Here is a 23,333-nt window from a genome sequence, read left to right on the forward strand (position 1 = left end):
GGTGCTGTAGAAGTATGAAGGTGTGATGGAGAGCGTGGTGTGTGAGACTCTGTAGCTCAGTTGGCTGAGGTGTCACTGCTGTGGAGCAGAAGGTGCTTGGATCAAAACCCAACCAGAGTACTTGCTTAGAGATTGAGGGAGTGGGAGCTTTGTGGGGTGGAGGAGGAGTAGACTGTGTGGGGTTGTCTAGGTTTGGGGATAGGAACAGGTGTGAGGGTGCAGATAAGTGGGTGTGAGCTCAGGGTGCATGCAGTCTAGTCTCAATGTTGGTATATAGGAGTGGAAGAGTGGGAAGGCTGAGAGGAGGAGGAGTGGCAGAGGGAGAGAGGGCAGGCTAGGAGGAGCAGCAGAGGGAGGAGAGTGCACACCCCTGGGTGTAGACTAGGACTGTGTGGATGAGGGGTGTGCACTCAGGGTTGGGAGGCAGGCAAAGGGGAGCAGGGGATGAGCTGGAGGCAGGCAAAGGGGAGCAGGGGATGAGCTGGAGGCAGGCAAAGGGGAGCAGGGGATGAGCTGGAGGCAGGCAAAGGGGAGCAGGGGATGAGCTGGAGGCAGGCAAAGGGGAGCAGGGGATGAGCTGGAGGCAGGCAAAGGGGAGCAGGGGATGAGCTGGAGGCAGGCAAAGGGGAGCAGGGGATGAGCTGGAGGCAGGCAAAGGGGAGCAGGGGATGAGCTGGAGGCAGGCAAAGGGGAGCAGGGGATGAGCTGGAGGCAGGCAAAGGGGAGCAGGGGATGAGCTGGAGGCAGGCAAAGGGGAGCAGGGGATGAGCTGGAGGCAGGCAAAGGGGAGCAGGGGATGAGCTGGAGGCAGGCAAAGGGGAGCAGGGGATGAGCTGGAGGCAGGCAAAGGGGAGCAGGGGATGAGCTGGAGGCAGGCAAAGGGGAGCAGGGGATGAGCTGGAGGCAGGCAAAGGGGAGCAGGGGATGAGCTGGATTTAAACTCTCTCTAGAGCCTGTATCCCTCCCCTGTGTGCATGCTCCACCTCTTTTGCCTCCTCCCCCCAGCACACCCTCCCCCCAGCACACCCTCCCTTCCCCTCCACCATCCCTGCCTCCCAACCCTCAGCCACACAGTCCTCAGCCACACCAAGGAGTGTGCACTCTCCACCCTCCGCCCCCAGCCTGCCCTCTCTCTCTCCACACCACTCCTCCACCGCCCCCAGCCTGCCCTCTCTCTCTCTCCACACCACTCCTCCACCGCCCCCAGCCTGCCCTCTCTCTCTCCACACCACTCCTCCACCGCCCCCAGCCTGCCCTCTCTCTCTCCACACCACTCCTCCACCGCCCCCAGCCTGCCCTCTCTCTCCACACCACTCCTCCCCCCCCACAGCCTGCCCTCTCTCTCCACTGCCTACACACTCCTCCCATCCCCAGCCTACACACCTCCCCATTAGCTGAGAACTCTTGTTGGGTTTTGATCCAAGCACCTTCTGATCCACAGAAGCAACGACTCAACCAGCTGAGCCACAGAGTCTCTTGCACTTATGTGCTTCCATCACACCTTCATACTGCTTCACACTGCTTTTATTCTTAAAAGTTCTGCTCCTGCCAAGAGACAGGGTCGAACCTGCATAAACAACACCCACCACCACGCAACCATGAACGCTAACCACTACACCACAGAGGCACAGGAAAACAAACAGGGTTTGTTGGACTTTAATCATTATAAATCAGGACGCTGAAAATTTTAGCCAGAACGCTTTAGTCTTAAACCAGCCAAAAGGCAGAACAGAAACAACACCTTCTAGACCCTCACCACTACCACAAACTCTAACCACTACACCACAATTAGACACAGCAAATATGTGCTGAACTTTCGTTGCCATAAACCACTTCATGAGGCTGCAGAAATTTTTAGCCTTAAACCAGCCAAAAGGTAGAACAGAACCAGCACCATCTGGAACCCCGATACTGACACAAACCACTACACCAGAGAGGAACAGAAACAATACCTGTGTGAGACTGTGTGTTTTTTGAACTTCACAATGCAACAGCACAGTTTATTCTAAAACCTGCCAAAAAGAGGGTTAGAACCCGAACCTGCACAAACTACACCACAACCGCTGTTCCACTAACCACTACACCACCGAGGGCCAGGGTGCCAGCTGTGTGCTGGACTTTTGTCATCAAAAATCAGTTCACGAGGACACAGAAACTTTTACACTTACATCAGCCAAAAGGCAGAACAGAACCAACAGCTTCAGAGAACCCAACACTGGCACAAACTCTAACCGCTACACCACGGAAGGAGAGATGAGAGCGGTGTGTGTCAGACTTTGGTCTTTTTATCTGACTTTTATCCCATCCCAGGATAAAACGGAGGATCTCAGCCCTCAGCTTTGGCGTGTGACAGGACCCTACACCTAACCAGATTTAACATCCTGGACTTTAGATTGAAATACAACCGTCTGTCTTGCCGACTCTTCTTACACATCTAAAACATCTCAGCAATGTACATGCGTTCTGTTTTTTTTTTTTGTTTCGGACAGAGAAACACGACATCATCGTACAGCTGATGGCCTTAACGAGTACAGTCGGCTCGATACAAATAAAAGCGCGTGATTGTGTGTTTGAGGAGCTTTAACTCTGGTCTGCTCGAAAGTGTTAGCTGAGCTGCTAATATTTCATAGCCAAATCAGAAATGGATCTTTACTTATTATTTAATGCAGGGTGTACATACATACACACATTATACACAATATAAATACAGTACATTAATGCTGAATGTGAGTTTTGACTATAAATGTGTACATTATCTTATGATTATCAAGTCAAGTGGGTTTTTATCGTCATTGCTCTATACAGCTTTTATACACTGGAAGGACGTGTGGTTTCTCCACGCCCAGGGTTCAACACAGAACAGAACGGTACACAAGACTACATCAAGTGCAAATACACAACAGTATGAGACGAGTGCAGGACTATATAAATATACAGGACAATAAATGGAGAATTGTTTAACATGAGGTCAAATTTCGATCTGTCTTACGCAATAAGCGTGACTTGGTTTTGAAAAGTGCCGGTGACAAGAATGACGGGTCAAAAATAAAAACATGCGTGTTGGGCTTGTAATTAATGATAAACCAGGTCTGAAAGCATTTCTCAAGTGTTTTTACTTTGTGTTTATACATATCCCAAAAGATAATGTCATTTACAAATGTTTAAATCCACACACAGTTTGAACACTTCTACAATTACAGAGTGATGATTTAGATTGAAGTCCCTTCATATCGAACAATGTTAGGATTTCATAAATCTTATGATGGACACGGCTGTGAGTCTCCCCGACATTCACACCCCGACATCATAGCATCCATAGCTCTATACAACTCCTAAATCCTACTTGAGTTCTCACATGTGTATATCCTGAAGTGCCCATTATTTATTTTTCCCCACAGGTGCTGCACTGCTCTCCTCTCCTACACCAGACGACCACAGGATCATCAGAGCAGGAAACTGATACAGAAGAAAACAGAGCAATGAACTGAACTCGTAACAACTAGCTTAGCCCACAAAAATACACAATACACAAAATACACAACTATAAGTACTCATTATTATTATTATTTCAAAGAAGTTAAGTTTGCAGTAACAAATCCAATTAAATATATTCATACATTCCTAATTTATTTGTGTGCATTACTACTTCTTGAAGAAAACCAATTATAAACAAAATATAAAATCTAGCCTATTGTACGATTTTACATTTTGACCAGTAGATGACGAGCAAGTGTTCTGGCACAACAGAATGAACGAACACTTGGCACCAAAGACATCCCTAATAATATATATTTTAAAAACAGAAAAAAATAGAGTTTGACGTTTTCTTACCTTTTTGTCAAGTCTAGTCCGCTTTCTAATTTAGCCAATCCACTCCCTCAAAACTTCACATGAAAGCCTTTATCCTTTTATTAGGTGAATTCGTTCTGATTGGCTCCCACACAGCGTCATTGGGATTGGTTGGGTTGCTGTTCAGTCAGTCCAAAATAGAAACACCCACACACACACAAAAAGAGAGAGAGGGACAATCGCTTGGCCACGAAAGTGTCATGGGCGTGTCTGGTACTGTCTATAGCAGACAGATAGATCACTTTATTAATCCCAGAGGGAAATTCAAACATTACAGCAGGAGCAAAATGTAGAGTATGCAAGTAAGACATGTTCTAGTATAAAAATAAGCATATTAAATAAAACATATCAAATACAGAACTGTAAATATAAATGAAATATTAACATATATACACAATTAAGTGTAAGTGAGTAAATGTAAAAGTGACAGTACAGTGGTAACAACAGATATGTAGCAAAGAAGGTATGATCAGCAGAACATCCACAGTACACTGTAGAAATTATTATCTCTGCACCCACTTCGCTAGCTCCTAAATGTGCAGTGCTGTTAAAGGAAAGCCACAAGCTAAGGTCTTAAAACTCGAAATAAGTACTAATCATTATAATAACCGATCTTGTTCTTTGCTTGGTGAGGATGTGGAGATGGAGACCTCTATGACCTCCGGTGAGGGGACATCAAGCTTTTTGGGACGCATCATCGTTGTGAACGAAGAGTACCGTGGATTCCAGACATCTCTTTAAGAAGAACCTAAGGATGTATCTGTAAGACAGAAGAGAGAACTCTCTTTATAAATCCATCTCTTACTCTAACTATAGTTTACTTTTCACTGGACCAGTTCCTCTTTTTTTGTGTTCTGTACTTTACTTTATCAGTTCCTCCAGGATTTCATGATTTTGTGTTTTCAGAAATGAACGCAGAAGGGACTTCATCTTCCGGAAGCAGCTCTACCAACAGCAGCGAAAAGCGAGAGTTCAGACGACTCTGAGAGCAGCGATGACTCTCGGAGATCATCTGGAATCTCTCAACAACCTGTCCACTCAGCTGGATTTATTTACTGATTTATAATCGCACTATCCGGTGTCACCCGGATGAGGACGGGTTCCCTTCTGATTCTGGATCCTCTCAAGGTTTCTTCCTCAGGGAATTTTTCCTCACCACCGTCGTCTCCGGCTTGCTCGTTAGGGATAAATTCATACATTTAAAATCTATAACCGGAATTTATATATTTCTGTAAAGTTGCTCTGGGACCATGTTCACCGTTAAAAGCGCTGTACAAATAAAACTGAATGGAATTGAATGGAAACACAGCTCCAACCCAGAAATTAGAACCAGAATCACCAAGCAAGTAAGAAATATTCCGATATAAACATGTTTTATGTGTTTCAGGGTGGGGTTTCTGCTTCTTGGTTGAGAAAGGAAACCTTAGAGAACACTCACCACCACAAACACTTGATCCACACAAGCAGACAGAGTGAGAGCTCTCAGCCAATGGGAGATTAGGGCGCATACTCCGACCGGAAGCAGCGGTTTAGCAACACCCTGTAAATGCTGAAAGTGTCCAGTCTGGTCCTTCTCAATGTCCCTCTACAGCCTCGTCCCTGCAGCTAAAATAACAGCTTTCATCATCGACTCTTTCTTATAACATCAACAATCTAAACACTCTATAAATAAACCATAAGCTCTTCCAATCACAACTCCGTCGAACGGTTTCTAAGTTCGAGTTCCGCTTACGTCACGACGAGATCCATACGCAACTGTTTTTGTGCTCAAAAACGAGCAAGGGCGCCATCTTGTGGTGGATTTCCCTACAACGCGCTGGCTCAGGCGTCTCCTGTTGCTATGCCGACAGGCTCTGTCAAAAATAATATATACAGTTCGCTAATCACGCTAGCTGTGTTACTGCGTTAATTAAACAACGTGTTTATGCTTGAAATATGATATATTTTGGAAGCGTTTATTGAGAATTTAAAAGAGGAAAATATCATCAGAATCTGAGACTTTAAAGAGAAATCACTCATGAGCATGGAGTCGTTAAACTTTTCCTCAGCACAAGCCTTCTTTGAGAAATACGACTGGAGAGAAGTTCAGGAGCTGCTCAGTCTCACCTCCTGCAGCTGGTTATTGGGTGGAGAAGATTTCCTCCAGTCTGTAGACCCTCCACCTGGAATGATCAGACAAATCCAAGATGTGTTTCACCCCAACGCCATCATCCTGGCCCCCTGTGACTCCAGGGTGTCTATGGATTACAGGGTGGTCCATCAGATAATCCGAGAGCTCACAGTGGGAATATACTGCTTCAACCAAGTGCCGTCCATCAGCCTGGAGCCCAACCCTGATCAGAGCTCTGCGTGCCGCCTGACCCCGGCCTACTGCGACACCAGAGTGGGGCAGATCCTCATAAACATCGATTACACCATGAAGGCCCTGTGGCACGGAGCGTACATCCCTAAAGAAAAACGCCTCTGCTTTCTGGAACTGTGGAGGTCCAACGTGGGTGTAGATCCCAAAGGAGCTCCTCAGGCTGAGAAAGACAGACTCGCTGAGTTTCTTACAGCAGGTCCACATTGATGTTTGTCTGTCTGTCTGCCTGTGCATCTATTTGTCTGTTTGTCTGCCTGCCTATCTATCTGTCTGTCTGTCTGTCTGTATTCCTATCTATCTATCTATCCATCCATCCATCCATCCATCCATCTATCTATCTATCTATCTATCAGCCTGCCTGTCTGTCTGTATTCCTATCTATCTATCTATCTATCTATCTGTCTATCTATCAGCCTGCCTGTCTGTCTGCCTATCTATCTGCCTGTCTGGCTGTATTCCTATCTATCTATCTATCTATCTATCTACCTATCTATCAGCCTGCCTGTCTGTCTGCCTATCTATCTGTCTGTCTGTCTGTATTCCTATCTATCTATCTATCTATCTATCTATTATCTATCTATCTATCTATCTATCTGCCTGTCTGTCTGTCTGCCTATCTATCTGTCTGTCTGTCTGTATTCCTATCTATCTATCTATCTATCTATCTATCTATCTATCTATCTGCCTGCCTGTCTGTCTGTCTGCCTATCTATCTGTCTGTCTGTCTGTCTATCTCTGTCTGTCAGCCTGCCTCTCTCACAGTGCATTGTTTGTTTGTTTGTTTGTTTGTCTGTCTGTCTGTCTGTCTGTCTACCCTCATGTTCAGAAAGACGTGTCCTTTCAAACCGCACATTGGTATAAAGACGTAGTTTATAGTTGATTCTGAAACTTGACAGCCCCACCTCTTTCTCTTCCCCGTGCGCTCTTTTCCGTAGGTCTAGTGGACATTTCTGATGACCCATGTTACCTGGGCATGTACGACGAAGACAAACAGAACCCTGATCCAATCTACCAGCCCAGCAGTGCAGAGGAGCAGAAGCTGTTCTCTCAGTACGTAGACAACGTCCTGCTGAAGATCACCTCGTACCTGACCTCGGTCCGTCAGCACGAGAACCTGTTCACCTTCGAGGGCACACACAGCCTGTCCAACGTGGTGCGGCTGACGGAGGACATTCTGGAGCTGGGCACATACCAGCGGCTGCAGCAGAGGCTCTCTCGCCACGTCAGGCTGGTGAAGAAACACCTGGCACGCAAAATGGAGCTGGCCCGGGACCTGGCCTACCTGAAGCTCATCGGCTTCCTCGTGCCTTTCCTCATCGGGCTGAGGAAGAAGATGATGATTCCGGACCTGTCTCAAATGCTCCTGCCTATCTCAGGTCTGTACACATGGTCTCCTTGTATCGTCTTATAAGGAAGCACACTCACTTCCTGGCATGTGCAGCGTTTTCTTGTACTTCAAGAGAGAGAGAAAAAAGAGAAGCTGGTGAAGGAACAGCAGTAAGAACACGAGCTAACGTTTCATGGATGTTCCCCAACATTAAATGTAACTGTAAATGGATAAAAAGTATGCCATTCTTTAATACATGTGGCGTAAGAGGAATAAAGCACTTCAAGATGTGTGCTTTATCCAGTCATGTTTTTATTCCCTGCATTTTCTATGCAATTTGTACAAGGCAGCTATTTTACTTCCCAAACTTAATAAAAGTTCATCAAAACAATATACAATGAAATAGTGTTTTCTGCCAGTTTGGAAACAGTGATATTTTAGGGTTCATTCTATGAGCAGGAAGCAGTAAACTAAGACTAATCTTCACTTCCTGTGCTATAAGAGGTGCTACAGCTTGTGTTTTTGTTTTGTTTTTTGACAGATGACATGCTGAAAACCGAGCGAGAGTTACCGCCTCTTCTCCTCGGACCTACGTTTTCCTGTGAGCACTTTCCGTACAAGCCCAACGAGTATTTCCATCTTCACGGTGGGATTGAGGTTGATGTCGGGACTCCTGAGCTGGAGCACATCACCGAAGAGATGAAGGTCAGGACGAGTCCAAAAACGGACCAACAAATCGTTGAAACACACTCTATGCGATATACACGCGATAATATAACACAAATATAACCATTATACATGGGCAATACGCTGCTACGTTTCTCTGCACTAACGCTCCGGTTCTCTTTGCAGAACCATGATAAAAAAATAAAATAAAATAAAAAAATTTACACATAATAATAATAATAATAATAATAATAATAAAGCAACCAATTAATGCTAGGTTTTGGGGAAAAACAGCTAATATGCACTTTATCTTAAAGTCCAAAATATACAGAATTGATGTTTACTTGTCCAGGACGCCTTCACGACTCTACAGAATCATGCAATGGGCTATTTAAATGACCCCCTTCGGCAAGACGCGTCCTACTTGGAGCAGTTTCCTATCCCCCTCAGTGAGATTGGTGGGAAAAGGTAGGACTAGGAAAAGCTCACTGTGTGTATATATATATATACATATATATACACACACCTGTATGATGTGTATGATGTGTCACTGTGTGCTGTAATTATTTCCTCATTCTGTAGCTATAGTGTGATCTCAATTGCACTGGCATCCTTCTATCCCCAACCCAACACCGTGCAGTGGTGGGAAACCATGAACAAGTCCATCAAAAAGATGCGGGAACAAAAGCTGCCGTTAACTGACTTTCAGCTTCATGAGCAGTTTAAGAAAACGTTCGGTTATGCCAAGGCCATACAGTGCAAGGTAACGTGAAATAATGAATAAATCATAAACTGTATATCCATGGGCTGTATTCAGAGCTGGCGAAATATTTCAAATATAAGTCCCATGCCAATATTTACGTATTCAGAGTCAGGATATGAGTGCACACAGGTGAATTTTCTGGGTTTGGAATCCAGATTATTAAAATGACTCGAGTGTAGGTCACGCCTCCCAGGTGGGCCAGATTTTCTTGAGTCTGAAATAGTGCAGAATACCTAAAATAAAGTGCACTGTTTCTAAAGTGTCTTTTATTTGTTTGTTTATTTATTTATTTATTTATTTATTTATTTATTTAAAATAAACGCTTCAATTCTTTTGAGCACAATTCTCAAAACGCCCACAAGATGGCACCATTTATCGGTGGCTTCGATATTACAAACCCGATATCCGATTATGGGAAAACGCTTAAATATCAGGGAAAATCACTAAAACCGATTATCGGTCGATTTCTATTCAGCAGTCTATAAGATAGCGCTCGATCCAGCGCAGAATTATTGCGTATTTTATTTTTTTATTAACTAATCTAAAACTTAACGTAGCTCATGATACGATAATGTGCGTGTAGGATGTAAGGCTATATATATCAAGCTATATTTTAGTCCGCTATTTTGAGGTTTCAAATTACTGAGCGCTCATCTGTTATGCTAGTTTGGTATCAATTCTTCACTATGTACGAGTACCTCGTCTCTGAACACAGCCCCTTTTTAAGCCCCTTACTAAAGAGTTGCCAAAGCAAAGGAAGCTTAATTCGACGTTCGACTTGCCCACAGAGCGTTCAGTACGGATTGCGTGCAGCTGCAGAGCGCGGCCTCTCCGCCGTATTTCACACGCTGAGCTGTAAAAACGCACCGGGCCACCTGGGGGCGCTAGACGAGCGAGGCTACTCTTTACTCCACCACGCCGCCATGTGTAACCAGCCGCACATCATCTACCAGCTGGCAGCCGCCGGCGTCAACCTCAACCAGCCGTGTGTCGGGAGGTCCGTCTGCTCCGGTACGTCCGCTCACACACACTCGTAGATCTTCAAAAAAATACTCAGCAGCACTTTTAACGATGAATTTTTCAGCTGTTTCAGAAAGTCTCACGAAAAGGAAATGCAATTCAAACCTGTCTGTCTATGAAACGATTTCATTTCGTTATCTACCTTTCTGTCAGGACTCACGCCGCTGCACCTGGCAGCTCAGTGCGGCTCTCTCGAGGCCCTCAGCTGCCTGATCGCTCTGCAAGCCGACTGCACGCTCACGGACCGGAGAGGCTGGCTGGCTGTGCACTTCTCAGCCTTTTACGGCCAGGTCTCGTGCGTCCAGGCCCTGTGCAGGAAAGATCCCACGTTGCTGGATATATCCACATCTGCAGAGTAAGTTGTAAGATTTATTATCTCCATTTACATCTGTGTTAAGTGTTCAGGAGGAATAACAACCACACTGGTGTGTCACAGGTACTGCAGCACGCCCCTCTTTCTCTCGGCCATGTCCGGATCTCTGGAGGCTCTGGACTACCTGCTGTCGAACGGGGCAAATTGGAGAACGGCGGACAGCGAGGGCAATAACGTGGTCCAGCTGGCGGCTCTTTACTTCCACACCGACATCCTCAGGCGTCTCGTTCAGCTGAATCTGGACGGCCTTCCTGTGTGGAGGATTCTCGTTGGTATGTCGCAGTACACCTATTAGTCACATGACCGTACCGTCTTACCTTCCGCCGATTATTTGTATGTTTTATTCGTTAAGTATTTATCATTATTTACTATTTTTTCTCTTGGGTTTTTGCACATTACTATTTATATTGTTAATGTAGATTTAAAGTGGCAGTCAGTAACTTTTAAACCCCTCTGCTGGTTGCAAGATGACATGCACACACACACAGACACAATAGTAAACACTAACCAGCCTTCTTCTTGGACCCCATCTGTAAAAAATACAATACGTATGTCTGTGGGTTTAAGGACTAGGGGCGGGGCGGGTTGGGGTGGGGCGGAGCTGAGCATATTTCAACAGTGCTTGAAATATGTCATTAAAATGACATTTTTGTGTGTGTGTGTGTGTGTGTGGCTGCAGAGATGTTACAGAGTGAGGAGAACAAGAGGTTAGAGATGGCCGTCAGGTGCATGGAGGCTCTCTGTGTGAACGCTGACCCCTTCTGGGAGGACATCATGGATGCAGGTCACTGACGTTTGTTCCCAGCAGTGGACAGTTTTAGAGGCATCGATAAAGGAATACTGCGATGTTTTTCAGTCTAAAAACTGTCAAAAACTGGAACTCGAAACTCGTATAAGGAAGGAATAAAATACCTATAACTGAACATCCTGAAGTGTTTTATTCCTCTTGTACCGTAAGCAATTTCCCAACACTTCATACTCGTTTTCCGGTTACCGTAAATTTCCCAGTAAACAGTCTCACCATCCTCTCTTTAAAAAAATAATAATAATACGACAAAAATCACAATCCTTAAGACGTCGGAAAACATACCAAGTCCCCGCAAATGAGAAGTCACTATGGAAACGATAACGTATTAGAACGAACACGTTAAAAAGTAACAAACACTGCGCACTACAGTCAGAGCTGCTGTTATAGAAAACCTCCTGACCAATCAGAATCGAGAATTCGGCAGCGCCGTACTCTTGGTACAGTGACCCAGCGTACATTAATGCTCAATGTGTATGCGCTGTGACAGGCGGGATCTCAGTCCTGGTGGAGATTTTGCTCAGCGGGAGGCCGTTGTTCCAACGCATGGCTGCGGCCGTGTTGTGTCACATGACGAAGAACGTTCCGGTGTGCGAGGAGCTGGTGCGCTTCGGTGCGGTCCAAGTTCTCGTCAGACACCTCAGCAGCCGTCATCCAGAGCTTCGCTCGCGCTGCACCGTTATACTGACAGACCTGGCTGGTCACAGCGGATCGTATCAGACTCATATCGCTGAGCTGGTGAGTGAGTCTACATGGGTACGGATTGACGGCATAACCGTCTGAGCTATACGGTACTTATGGGATCATTTTAATTATTAAATAACATCATCATCATCATAATAATAATAATAATAATAAGCAGCATACTAACGACATAGTAAGGAATATGAAATGAAACAAAACAGCTCGTAGATATTTCTAGATGAATAAGATTGTTGTCAAATCTCTTCAGAGCAGAAATACTTGTTATTGTGGTCTTAAATCAGCTATAAATATAGCCCATAATTCTTATCACACTGACTCTTATAATATTAATCATCTGTGTCATGTTGTTATAAGAAAATAATCAACAGCAGGGTGATGTAAAGAAGTTTTCTATGTGTGTGTGTGTTCTATGAGGGTGGGGTTGCCCCCACGGTACAGCTGCTGACCTCTGACCTCCAGGACGTGCTAGTGAACGCCGTGAGGTGTATCCGGGCGCTGTGTGTCGCTTGTCCCCGAAACCAGACCATGGCGGCACTTTGTGGAGCCATCCCACAACTGGTCGATTTACTCACCGTAAACTCTGGTACTATACAGTACTCGCAACCGAAAAAAAAAAGTTGCTATAGCAACACTCAGTAATGATACACTTATTACTAATCACAATATATTTATATAACTTACCAAATTATTATCAACTCCTGACTGATTTTCGCTTTGTTACTTGTTATGGTTAATAATAAGTTATTGTTTGCTGGGGAAGCATTGTTACACATAATACACAACTTGTATTTGAACGTGTGTGTGTGTGTGTGAAACAGAGGTACTTCAGGGAGAGGCGTGTCTGGCTCTGGCTGAGCTGGCCCATGGCCACACGGAGAACCAGGACCTGATTTGTGGTGCGTGTGCCGTGCCCCCTGTGGTGCAGGTCCTGAGCTCCAGAAAGATCTCCAGCCAAGTGAAAGCCGCCAAAGTCCTGGAAGCCATAGCTCACCAAAACCCTGTCGTACAGGAACAGTTTCTGAACAAATCCGCCGCCAGACTTCTTCTACGCCTCTTAAAGGTGACGTGATTACGGTTCAGCTTTTAATCAAATTGCTCTCGGATTGATTCTATTGTAGATTCTAATACCCTTCATTTCATTTATGATGGATTTCTACATAACTGGAACGATAGAGTCTGGGATCATGCTGTGAAATTCTAATAAACCTACTGGAAAGAACAATACTTAATCTGATTAAACGGAACTATGTGGATACTGTATTATTACTTTTGGTTGAAAATGAATCGGGGGGGGGAAAAAAAAAAACAACCTTGTTTTGGCAACACGGTTTAAGAGTGAGGATATGTTTCTGTTCTGGTGCCACAGGTTTTCGATCAGGAGGTGAGGGAACAGGGCGCGACGGCTCTCTGGGCCTTAGCGGGACACACACGGAAGCAGCAGAAGCACGTAGCCGAGCTCATCGGCTACCGTTTCGTCCTGGATCTGCTCCTGTCCACGTCGGATAAAATGCAATACGTGGGTAAGGCCGCAGGGACGGGGACGGGGACGGAGCTCAGCTCGTTACAGCGTGTACTGTTCCAAAATCCACAGCATTGTAAATTTAAAATAAAGCCTTCCCAGCGAAGTTGTCATCTCGTACGATCTCACGAGGGTAACAAAACCGCGTGCCAAGCGCAGTAAAAACAGTACTCGATGACACGGCGATGACAGGTCCTGGCCACGATAAGCCGTGCTGAACGCTGATCGACAGCCATTTGGGCCGAGCGTTCTTCCTGCTACTGTGAGAAGGGTCGCGTCCGGCGGGAAAGCGAGCAACACGTTTCCTGTCTCGAGATGCTACTCGTCTGCTAGACTCATAAAGCAGACGGACGTGCACTCAGGAAAACCTTCCGCTCCTCATGCGTCGCTTCTCGCCTCTTGTTTTTGCCATCAGCGTCCATGACTTACATGACACGGTCACAGGGAGTCATTCTGCTACCAGATTTAAACACTTCCTCGTGTCTGGCGCTGGAGAGCGACAGGTCTGTTTAAAAGCTCCCGTCTAGCAGCGGTTCCCCGAACTCCCTCTAGACCCTTTTCAGCCAGAGTTGTTCTCACATTAGATCTATAAAATGCAGCATGTGGAACAGGTCACTTGGACCTTTTTTTTTTTTTTTTTTTTGGCCTACCCGTCTGGTTATATGATTTGCAGGATGCCAGGTGGTGACGGCGCTTAGCCGAGACTGCCGCGCCCATCAGAACGGACTGTGTAGGGAAAACATCGTGCCACCATTAGTGCGACTGCTGCGTTTCTCCCGTACTACCGAGAGAACTCTGCTCAGTGTCGTCACTGCACTCGGGACCTTGTGTATCGGTAATGTTTGAATAGTCTTTTAATATTACATCAGAAATAATTCGTTCAAGTATATATTTAAGTACTGTCACTGTATATATATATATATCACAGAGCTTTTGATCTGATTACAGGAGTGGCACACACGCATAACAGAAACAGCCAGAATGTGATTTATGAGGAAAAAGCCATTCCGACATTGTTAGCGCTTCTGCAAAGCAACAAAGGTCTCGACGTTAAGGTACATAAAAAGCATGTGTGTGTGTGTGTGTGTGTGTGGATGTAAGGAATAAAACAACGACATTGTTATGTGGAAAATACTCAACAACAGGATGAAGAAGAGTACAAAAAAACCCAATGGAAACCACGACTTGAAATTCTAATGGTTTCCACTACAAATGCCATCAGCTAACCATTAAAACCATTAACGGTATCCACTAGACATAACATTCCAGGCGACAAGGCAACAAGTTAACAGTAGAGACCCACAGGTTACGATCTCTTATTCCGTCAAAACCTAGACAATTCCCATTATAACCATTAAAACCATTACAAATTCTATCTGGGTTTCTTCTGTTGTTGTTGTTGTTGTTGTTGTTTTTTCTCCCAGCAGGGAGATGGATTAAAAGCACACCCTGAAGTGTTTTATTCCTCTTCGGCCACATTAAAAATGTTTCACACGTCTTTGCTTCATACATTTACAGTTACAACTTCGTTCCTGTTATTACTTACGCTATAGCGGCTCTAAACAGCCGTCCCCTCACCAGCCCCCTCCATAATAAAATTAAAATACGCAGCTTTTCGCGTTACCGAGAAACAGCAAACCAGCTACTGAACATGAGGGAATGTTTCAAAACGCTGCCACTGGAGACTCCGTCTTACATAAATGTAAAATAACAGACATTACAGACTTCCCCATATCAACAATGACATGTTTTTTGATCTGGGTTTATGTGCCATACAAACCCCTGCGTACGTTATTACTATAGAATATACCGTATGGCCTACAATCAAGTTCTTGATTTACGCTAAAATGCGTACATTCGAGTCCCTCATGGAGTTTTTTTGAACCCTCGACAGGTCCAGGTCTCTCAGACTCTGGCGTGCATCTTGATGGGCAACCAGGAGCTTCAGACGACCTTCTGGGAGCGAGAAGACTTCTCCTACGACGTCATTCTGGAGCTGCTACAAGCCCAAGACAGAGTAACTGGCGTCTTTATCACAGCTACATTTCACCCGTAGTGTTATTTATCCGCCGTTTATATGCTCAGATTTCCGTCAGAACCGATTTTATGAAACGTCGTGTCATTTTATCAGAGCGTCCGTCTGGAGGCGGGCCACGCCCTGGCGCTGTTTGCGTACGATAACCCGAAGCAGCAGGCAGCTATTAAGAAAAAGGGAGGAGTTCCAGCGCACGCGTTCGAGACATTTTTAGGTGCTGACGACGAATCCGAAAGGGCCAAGGCTGCATTTCAGGTGGCAGGACATCCGTAAACAATTTCTCAATGAAACGATTTTAGCTACAGAGATTTCGTACGTATTCAGGACTCTTGCTATGCGATCGGTCTGAACGATAACGCGTGAAATATTACTGTTTACTTCAGATGATCGCGCTAGCTAAAGTGATTACTGGCTCGGACCAAGTGACACTGACCGCGAGAGGAGTCACAATTCTGGTAAAATTACTGCAGTCTGAGAAAAACACTACTTTGGTCCTTACAGGTGAGTTAGAAACACGGAGCAGAGCTTATAACGTCACTATGTTAAATATTACATAACATTTTATTCATTCCCATTGCTTTGTGTGGCTCCAGCTCAGTTCCTGACCAGCCTGGCCCAGACCAGAGCAGGCATCCCAGACGGCGTAGTGACTATGGGAGCGATAGAGCACCTCTCCGCCCACCTCTACTCTGAGGACGAGGAGGTACAGTACACCTGATCGAATCGATCCAGTTAAACCACCTTGCTTGTTTGTATCCATCAACTTCATCGAGATGGCACTACATCTTCACGCAGGTACGCACGGCCTGCGCCGGCGCCCTCGGTTACCTGAGCTTCAACCGCTTCGCACATCGCCTCCTGCTGGTGGAATGCAGGAAAAATCCACAGACGTACACAGCGCTGAAGGACCATTTAGCCCAGGATGCCAAAATATGCAGCAAGTTCACGTCCGAGTTCAAAAGACAGAGAAAAGTGGGCCTTCCGTCACTCAGGTATCGCTACCGTCGTTCACTCAGAGGGGTTCGTTCTCATTAGAGGTCTAGGTGTGGAACGAATTCGCCGATTAACTGGATTCTTAATTGTAATGTTATTATTTGAACTCCTTTATTAATGACAGAAGTCTGAACCCAACTGTTACCTAGCTGTAATTCATTCCTAGTTCGTTTACTGTAGTTAATAAGTAAGGAATGAAACTCTTGAGGGTGTGCTGTCGGAGGAAAATAATCACGTCTGGGGTGGTGCGATGAACCCAAAGTGGAGTCACTTTACCACCACAGCACGTCTGGGAGTGTTTTATTCCTCTTACACCACAGCGGTTTGGCGGTGAGGACATTTTTGGTATTTACTAAGGAACGACATCATTACTCATTTATAGCGTCATTCATAACGTTGTGCAACGTCCTCAAGACAAGTTCTGTTCTCGGTTACGTTATCGCAGCTATAAACAGTCGCTCCCCGAGACCCGAAACAGTCGAGACGCGTCGTCATCGCGCGTTCGGCCGAAGCCCTCTTCGATTCACGTGCGTCGAACACGAGTACAGCAAAAAAGTCATCGCTGCGAAAGAGCGTGCGAAACAATTCCGCGCAATTGCGATTTCGAGAATCCGGGTGGTTTTCCGCAAATAAAAAAAAAACAAACAAAAAACACGCACCACAAAAAACTCCGCAAGTTGCATCGCGAATTTTGAAAAAAGCCGCAGCAACGTCAAGAATCCGCGAAATCATCGACTCCTCTGTCTGACAACGCTGGAAATCTCGCCGTTACCGTTCCCGACACTGGAGACTCCTTCCGTAAACGGGAAATAAACATTTCAGCTTCACCATATCGATAACTATATATCTTTTTTTTTAAGAACGACCGCGACTACGATCCGATCTGCTGCTGTTTGAAAACGAATCGCCTTTTGACCAATCAGATTGAAGAACTCAGCAGCGCTGTGGTATGATGGTGTAGTTTACAGTGTTGCTGTATAACATGGTTTAAAATGGTTTAAAAGCGTGTATATCACACTATTTAAGGGGTCAGTACTGTATTTCATTACCTTTGTTATTTTGTTTACCTGCGTAAAATGTAGCTAAGCATCTTAAATGGAACATTCGCGCCATTAACCGGCTAATCTAAACAAATTTTCTGTACAGTTTCCAGACAAAATGGAGTCCACCTTTCGGTCAGCGCTCTAATAAAGGTTCGTGACTCGTCTTCTATTTAATCCATTTCCTTTCCGTTTTATTTGCACTGGAAAAGTGGTTCGTCATTATCCAGACTGAACTTTGACTCGACCTGGTGTTCAAACTGGACTCCGTCATGTCTCGTGTCTGAAAGGAGCTTCAGAGATATCAGGACTTCGTGAGATATCCCTGAGCTGTTTAACGCCTGTCCTCTCATGTCTCCTTCCAGACGCACCACGTGGCTCCGACAGAACCCGCTCGGCCCCGGAGCGGCGTCCCCGCAGGAGCAGGACGGCCGATCCCGGTGCCCGACGCGCAGACGAGTCCTCCTGCGGTACTGATCCGTGTCTGGAAACACTAAGCCTCAATAATGACACGTGACTGCTCTCGGATCAGCGATTCCACCCTAGCTACACTCGTTACAAAAATAATACACACACACACATATTTCTGCACATATATATACACATTTTATTTGATCTAAACGACAATCATACTATTAAATGCAATTCTAGCTTTTCATCTTCAGTTTTAACACAGGAAGCTTGATCGTAGCATCTCTAACCTCCGTAGATATATCTCTGCCCAGCGGAGCTCTGAGAGAAAACCCATCACACACACCGTCACCAAACACGAGTGAATAAAAAACGATAATAACGATGAGCATCGTGCGTCTACATCAATTACGGAAACTCACTTTGGCTCGTAGGTGACGTCCTGAGTGTGTGACAGAACCCCTTTTCCCTCCTTCAGTCTCTCCACACCGTTCCTGAGGACAGAAATAGCTGTTTAAAAGGTGCGGTTTGTCCTTTTTTAAGTGTTTCCAGGCGTTAAGAAAGAAATAAAAGACAAACAAAGTAAAATATTTTTACTACAACAGCAAATCCTGAAGTGTTCATTATTATTATTGATATTATTAACCGTTTATAGTTACACTTAACGTTGTTGAACGTCCGTTTTTTTAAAAACCTCTATTATTCGCCTTTGATTATGACGTAATGACGACGCCACGTACTGAACTCGGGGCTGAGGAGACGGTCTCGACTTTCCGAGTAGGAATTCTGATTTTCTTTTGTTTATTTCCTAGTCGGAGATCGGGAATTCCCAGTCACGGGCTTTCACCGAACGCGTAATTTTACTTCCCCGACGGCCGCTACTACAACCGAGGCGCCGTATCAGACGTTTTTACAGCGCACGGAAGAAGAGAAAGAGCGCCCTGAATGTTACACATGGCCCCTTTAACGGGACGTCGGGATCGAGGCGCCGTGTCGGAGGACGTCCCGTCCGTACCATGCGATCATCACGCCGTTATCTGTGCAGAATTTAGCCGGAGGACAGAGTAACTGCAACCCCGTGGCGTCAGTGACGATCCTCAGTGTCTCTCGTATGTAATCGTTGCTTGCTACTCCTCCTGATACAACCTGCGAAGGGAGAGAGAGAAAGAGAAAGAGAGAGAGAGAGAGAGAGAGAGAGAGAGAGAGAGAGAAAGATTAACTAAAGGAAGGCTGTGCCAAATTCTCTGAAATTCCCGACGCGATTAAACCAATCTGGAGTTGATTTAAAAAGCTAAGCGTCACTGCGGAACCCTGTCGCATGAAGGACTTACCAGAGTCGGGTTGTTTTGTGGTAAAAGGTCACGGGCTTTGCAGAATAAAACGGCCCTGTGTGTGCGTTTGGTGATGTGCGAGGCGACGGTGTGCTGCGCCGCTGCAGCGATGTCCTGCACACAGGATAATAACTGCCCCGGCTCAATTCCTACCATGAAACGCAGCATCGGTACCACATTCGTGTAAACTCACCCTGCACTTGGATCCAATAATAATAATAATAATAAATAATAATAACAATAAAGTGATAAATAATCACCCTCCTGCTTTTCTTTTTTGTTGATAGCCATGGTCACTTGGTTGCGAATGCCAGCGAAGGAGAAGTTGCAGTCGTAGTGCTGCCCCATGGGCGATTTAAACTGGAACCGCAGGCGGTCTCCTTCTTTCGCTAAAAGCTCGATCGCTTGTCCGCCGCCGAGACCGCGACACTTCGGGTGATTAACGAGAGACAGACGTCTCGCCACCTGTCGGATCGAAACGCAACCTGTTGACGATACGTTAACAAAGCGCACAATTTTCCAGCTCGAGTGCAGACGTGTCTCCGATACCTTATCCAGAGTGTCTCCTGGAGCCTCGTCTAGCGTCTGCCCTAACAGTAAGAAATCGTCGATGCCTCTCGCCAGCGCCAGGAGAGAGTGACCTCCTGACACGAGCAGCACCAGAAACGGGAAGTCCACGTGCCGGAGCATCCTCACGGTCAGAGCGTGGGCCTCCATGTGATGGATGGGGATGAAAGGCTTTTCGTGTCGTCTTACGAAGCTCAGGCTGAAGCGTAAGCCGACACCGAGGCTCAACGCAAGACCCGGCTTGACCGTCGTGGCCACGGCGCTGAGTTCACGCGGTGTAACGCTGCTCCTGTCCAACGCCTCCTGCACCACTCTGTTAATGTTCTCTTCATGGAGGCGCTGGGCGACGGGCGGGATGATCCCTCCTGCTCTGTGGGAGAAACCGCGTGAAACATCAACACGCACAAGCTCCATCAGCAACAACCAAGCTTTAACAGATCACACGAGACACCGCCTCGAGATCACGATTTAATGGTTATAATGGGATTCGTACTGGTTTTAATGGAAACTGTAATGATCCCTGTGGGGCTCTACTGGTGACTTGTTACCGTCTATTGATGGCAGATTATATCTAGTGGATACCATTAAGGACTAATAATGGCAATGGTTTTCTGATGGTCTGTAATGGTATTTGTAGTGGAATCCATTTTTTTTTTTTTTTTTTACATGTAATTAAATTACAGTAGTGCTCTCAAGTGATTTGGAGGTGATTTATATTTGATCTCTTCCTTAAAAACAGCCTTAAATGGACTCTCTGTGAGTGTGGACGCTCTGCAGTCTGTGTGAAAGGAGTTAAAGGAATGCTTTACTTCAAGTGCACTTCTTTCTGTGAGTGTAAAGATTCTCCGAGGATTGTCCCAGTCTCATCCAGGACAGCAGCTCCTGTCTCATCACAGCTCGTCTCGATGCCCAACACCAGTCTGGGTCTGATCTGAGAAGCTCTCCTGCATGTTTTATATCCCATAAACACGCATGGCACTGATCCTCGTGCAAACATCCTGCAGGCTGAATCAGGTCACCTATTACACCTAATCTACTGCAACATTTTAAGCATAGTCATCAAAAATAATTCTACTAATCATCGTATTGTCTTACAAGAACGGATATTTGACTACAAACACAAAAAATGACGTTATAAACTCGTTGCAGACGATTCACGCCAACTTTAAGCTTTTCCCACTCGTATTCATGCGTATTCACCGCGTCCTCCTCTGTGATTAGCTGCTAGCTCAGACTCAAACAGTGGATTGGATAGTTTTTCAGCACTCTAGCCAATCATGACAAAGAAGGCGGGCTCTGTCGGAATGCGAGTAGGATTAAAACGCCGGACACAAAAAATAGCTCCGATGTGCAACAGGAAACACTGTGTGTAGTTCCGCTTAATAAAGTACATGTTGTGTAATTAACATAGGGGTTTAAAATTGTGTTATAATTTAAAATGGTACGCATATTAAGAAAGTATTCTTTCGCTTGTGTGTGTGTGTGGTTGTTTTTTTTTTAAACACGTCTTCAGATTCGGTAGAAAAGACTGGAACCTTGAACGCTGAACTTTGTTTCTAGGGATTTGTAAAACACTGACGGACATCTGCAACCAAACGCTGGATTATTTCCCCCTTCAAACGTGCGAGTTTTATTTTATTTGATTTGATTAGATTTTTATTTATCCTCCGCGTTCAAACTTACGAATTATTTTATTTATTATAACTATTTTACAATTTCCAGTCACGACTCAAGGTTTGTGTTTAGCCTCCAAGCAAAAATAATATACAGGAAAGAACAGAAGTTTCGAGAATATTTGGTGTGAGTGTGTAAAAAGCTCCAAAATGTAGAAAAAGTGGAAATAATTTGGACTTGCTGAGCTGTGCCGTTGCTGTAATGTATAAAGTAAATGTTTAAAATGGAACCAGAGACTAAAAAGAGAAAAGGCATGGAGTATGATCCAGACTCTTGGCATGTCCTTCCTGTCTTGTCAGATGAAATGTCTGATGATGTTAAATTACTGGACGCTTACGCTGCCCCGATCACCGATAAACGCCAGACCTCGCGTCTGGTCAAAGACCTGTCTGTGGTCCACCCTTTAGCAGATCTCCATCATATTAAAAGAGTGAGAGCTTGCAAGGACAAGAGCAGTCCTCATCCGTTAGAAGTGATCGTGTGTCTTGTCAGCGATGTCTCCGTCCCCACCACCTTCGTGACGCAACATCAGCGTCCAGCGTCCCTGACTGATCTCCTGAGCTCAAAAGACTTTAACTTCGAAGGTTTGGGAGAACCTTTCCCGGTCCGAATCCCAGCCCGAGCTCCTTTAACCAGGCCGCAGTTCGAGCGAGCGAGCCGTCACTGGCCGACGTCCTTCCACGAGGACAAACGAGTCACGCTGGGTTTGAAGGGACAGCTCTTCACGTCCAGGCAGAAAGCCAAAATCCAGGAATACATGACGACTGCCGTGGAGGCTGCGAGATCCGGACGCGAGGAAGGAATGGACGCGGCGGGCGCCGTGATTGTCGACCCAAAATCAGGACAGATCATCGCTGTAGGTCACGACCTGACCCGAGATCATCCTCTTCACCATGCTGTGATGGTGTGTATCGATCTGGTGGCCTGGGCACAAGGAGGAGGTGTGTATACATACGAGAAACACCCAGCGTGCAGATACACCGCCTCGGACCCACAGCTCTACGCGGGTCACAGCGAAACCTCAGGGTCGGAGGGAAGCGTCCAGCCCTACATCTGCACCGGGTACGAGCTGTACGTCACCAGAGAGCCGTGTGTGATGTGCGCCATGGCTCTGGTCCACTCCAGGATCAGCAGAGTTTTCTACGGAGCGGCATCTCCAGACGGCGCTTTGGGCACCAAGTACAAAATTCACTGCCAGAAAGAGCTGAATCACCATTTCGACGTTTATAAAGGAGTCATGCGACAGGCCTGCGAGGAACTGACTCCGTTCAAGTGACTCGTTTCTTAATGCTGCTTTTAATGGATGGATTTTCCTTGCGAGCCTTTGTTTTTACTTTTATTTGGTTGTTAATTAAAGATATTTTCAGATGATTTTAGCAATGCTTACTTCTTTACCGTACATTTATTTATATTATATATATATATACAAAAAATATAAATAGGTTTTTATATTTAACACAAGATGCCTAAATAAATAAATAAATAAATAATCTAATTTATTTGTACTCAGGTAAATACTTTCTGCACCTCGCATCCTTTTTTCAAAATATATATTTTGCAGGTTAAATCTCTCCGATATTGAATCATTTATTATTGTAAAACTCATAAAACCTACTTTTTTGGTACTTCTGATGTTGACCTGTTCCTCCACGAGCTGAAGGCCTTGAAAACAGATGCATTTCTTGAAAAAAGGGAGGAAGAGAAACAGACCGATCGAAAGAAACAATTAAAGAAAGTGAGGGAAAGAGAGAAAAGAAAGTAAAACAGGAAATAGTGGAGAAAAGAAGAGAAAGAGAATACCAGGAAAGCAAAAGGGGGAAAAAAGTCAGAAGGAAGAGAAATAATTAAAGAAAGGGAGAGAAAGATAATAAAAGACAGGAATTAGTGGGGAAA

At 45.3% G+C, this 23,333-nt stretch overlaps 3 protein-coding genes and 1 long non-coding RNA gene across 9 annotated transcripts; 2 read left to right on the plus strand and 2 right to left on the minus strand.

The window, feature by feature from the left end:
• Positions 1-2,563: 2,563 nt before the first annotated feature.
• On the minus strand, positions 2,564-5,590 carry LOC128608473 (uncharacterized). Its single transcript, XR_008386079.1, has 3 exons — positions 5,288-5,590; positions 3,832-4,609; positions 2,564-3,456 (listed from the first exon to the last, which is right to left on the minus strand). It is a non-coding gene; the product is annotated as an uncharacterized LOC128608473 (long non-coding RNA).
• A 47-nt stretch (positions 5,591-5,637) lies between these two features.
• Positions 5,638-17,974, plus strand: ankar (ankyrin and armadillo repeat containing). 6 transcript variants are annotated; one of them, XR_008386077.1, is made up of 22 exons: positions 5,638-6,407; positions 7,147-7,587; positions 8,080-8,243; positions 8,557-8,672; positions 8,787-8,967; positions 9,756-9,978; positions 10,141-10,342; positions 10,424-10,632; positions 11,040-11,144; positions 11,656-11,903; positions 12,285-12,453; positions 12,689-12,930; positions 13,237-13,390; positions 14,063-14,224; positions 14,338-14,444; positions 15,284-15,406; positions 15,521-15,679; positions 15,808-15,925; positions 16,018-16,127; positions 16,220-16,416; positions 17,278-17,364; positions 17,564-17,610. XR_008386077.1 is itself a non-coding variant. In XM_053626186.1 (22 exons), exons 1-22 carry the CDS (start codon positions 5,867-5,869, stop codon positions 17,972-17,974), a joined length of 4,170 nt encoding a protein of 1,389 aa, XP_053482161.1. In that variant the 5' UTR covers positions 5,638-5,866. The 6 variants fall into 6 exon arrangements, 5 of the variants coding, with proteins under 5 accessions (XP_053482161.1, XP_053482162.1, XP_053482163.1 ...); XM_053626186.1 differs by lacking the exon at positions 17,278-17,364 and adding an exon at positions 17,823-17,974; XM_053626187.1 differs by lacking the exon at positions 17,278-17,364 and adding an exon at positions 17,823-17,974 and having other exon boundaries at positions 12,309-12,453.
• A 74-nt stretch (positions 17,975-18,048) lies between these two features.
• osgepl1 (O-sialoglycoprotein endopeptidase-like 1) lies at positions 18,049-20,763 on the minus strand. The gene is made up of 7 exons (XM_053626192.1): positions 20,576-20,763; positions 19,749-20,136; positions 19,460-19,664; positions 19,200-19,348; positions 18,884-19,014; positions 18,291-18,362; positions 18,049-18,189 (listed from the first exon to the last, which is right to left on the minus strand). Exons 1-7 carry the CDS (start codon positions 20,761-20,763, stop codon positions 18,105-18,107), a joined length of 1,218 nt encoding a protein of 405 aa, XP_053482167.1. The 3' UTR covers positions 18,049-18,104.
• Positions 20,764-21,563: 800 nt separating this feature from the next.
• On the plus strand, positions 21,564-22,811 carry adat3 (adenosine deaminase tRNA specific 3). The gene has a single exon (XM_053626193.1). The coding sequence runs from the start codon at positions 21,655-21,657 to the stop codon at positions 22,714-22,716; it is 1,062 nt and encodes a 353-aa protein (XP_053482168.1). The 5' UTR covers positions 21,564-21,654; the 3' UTR covers positions 22,717-22,811.
• Positions 22,812-23,333: the final 522 nt, after the last annotated feature.

The sequence above is a fragment of the Ictalurus furcatus genome, chromosome 6 (genome assembly GCF_023375685.1).
Source record: "Ictalurus furcatus strain D&B chromosome 6, Billie_1.0, whole genome shotgun sequence".
NCBI lineage: Eukaryota > Metazoa > Chordata > Actinopteri > Siluriformes > Ictaluridae > Ictalurus > Ictalurus furcatus.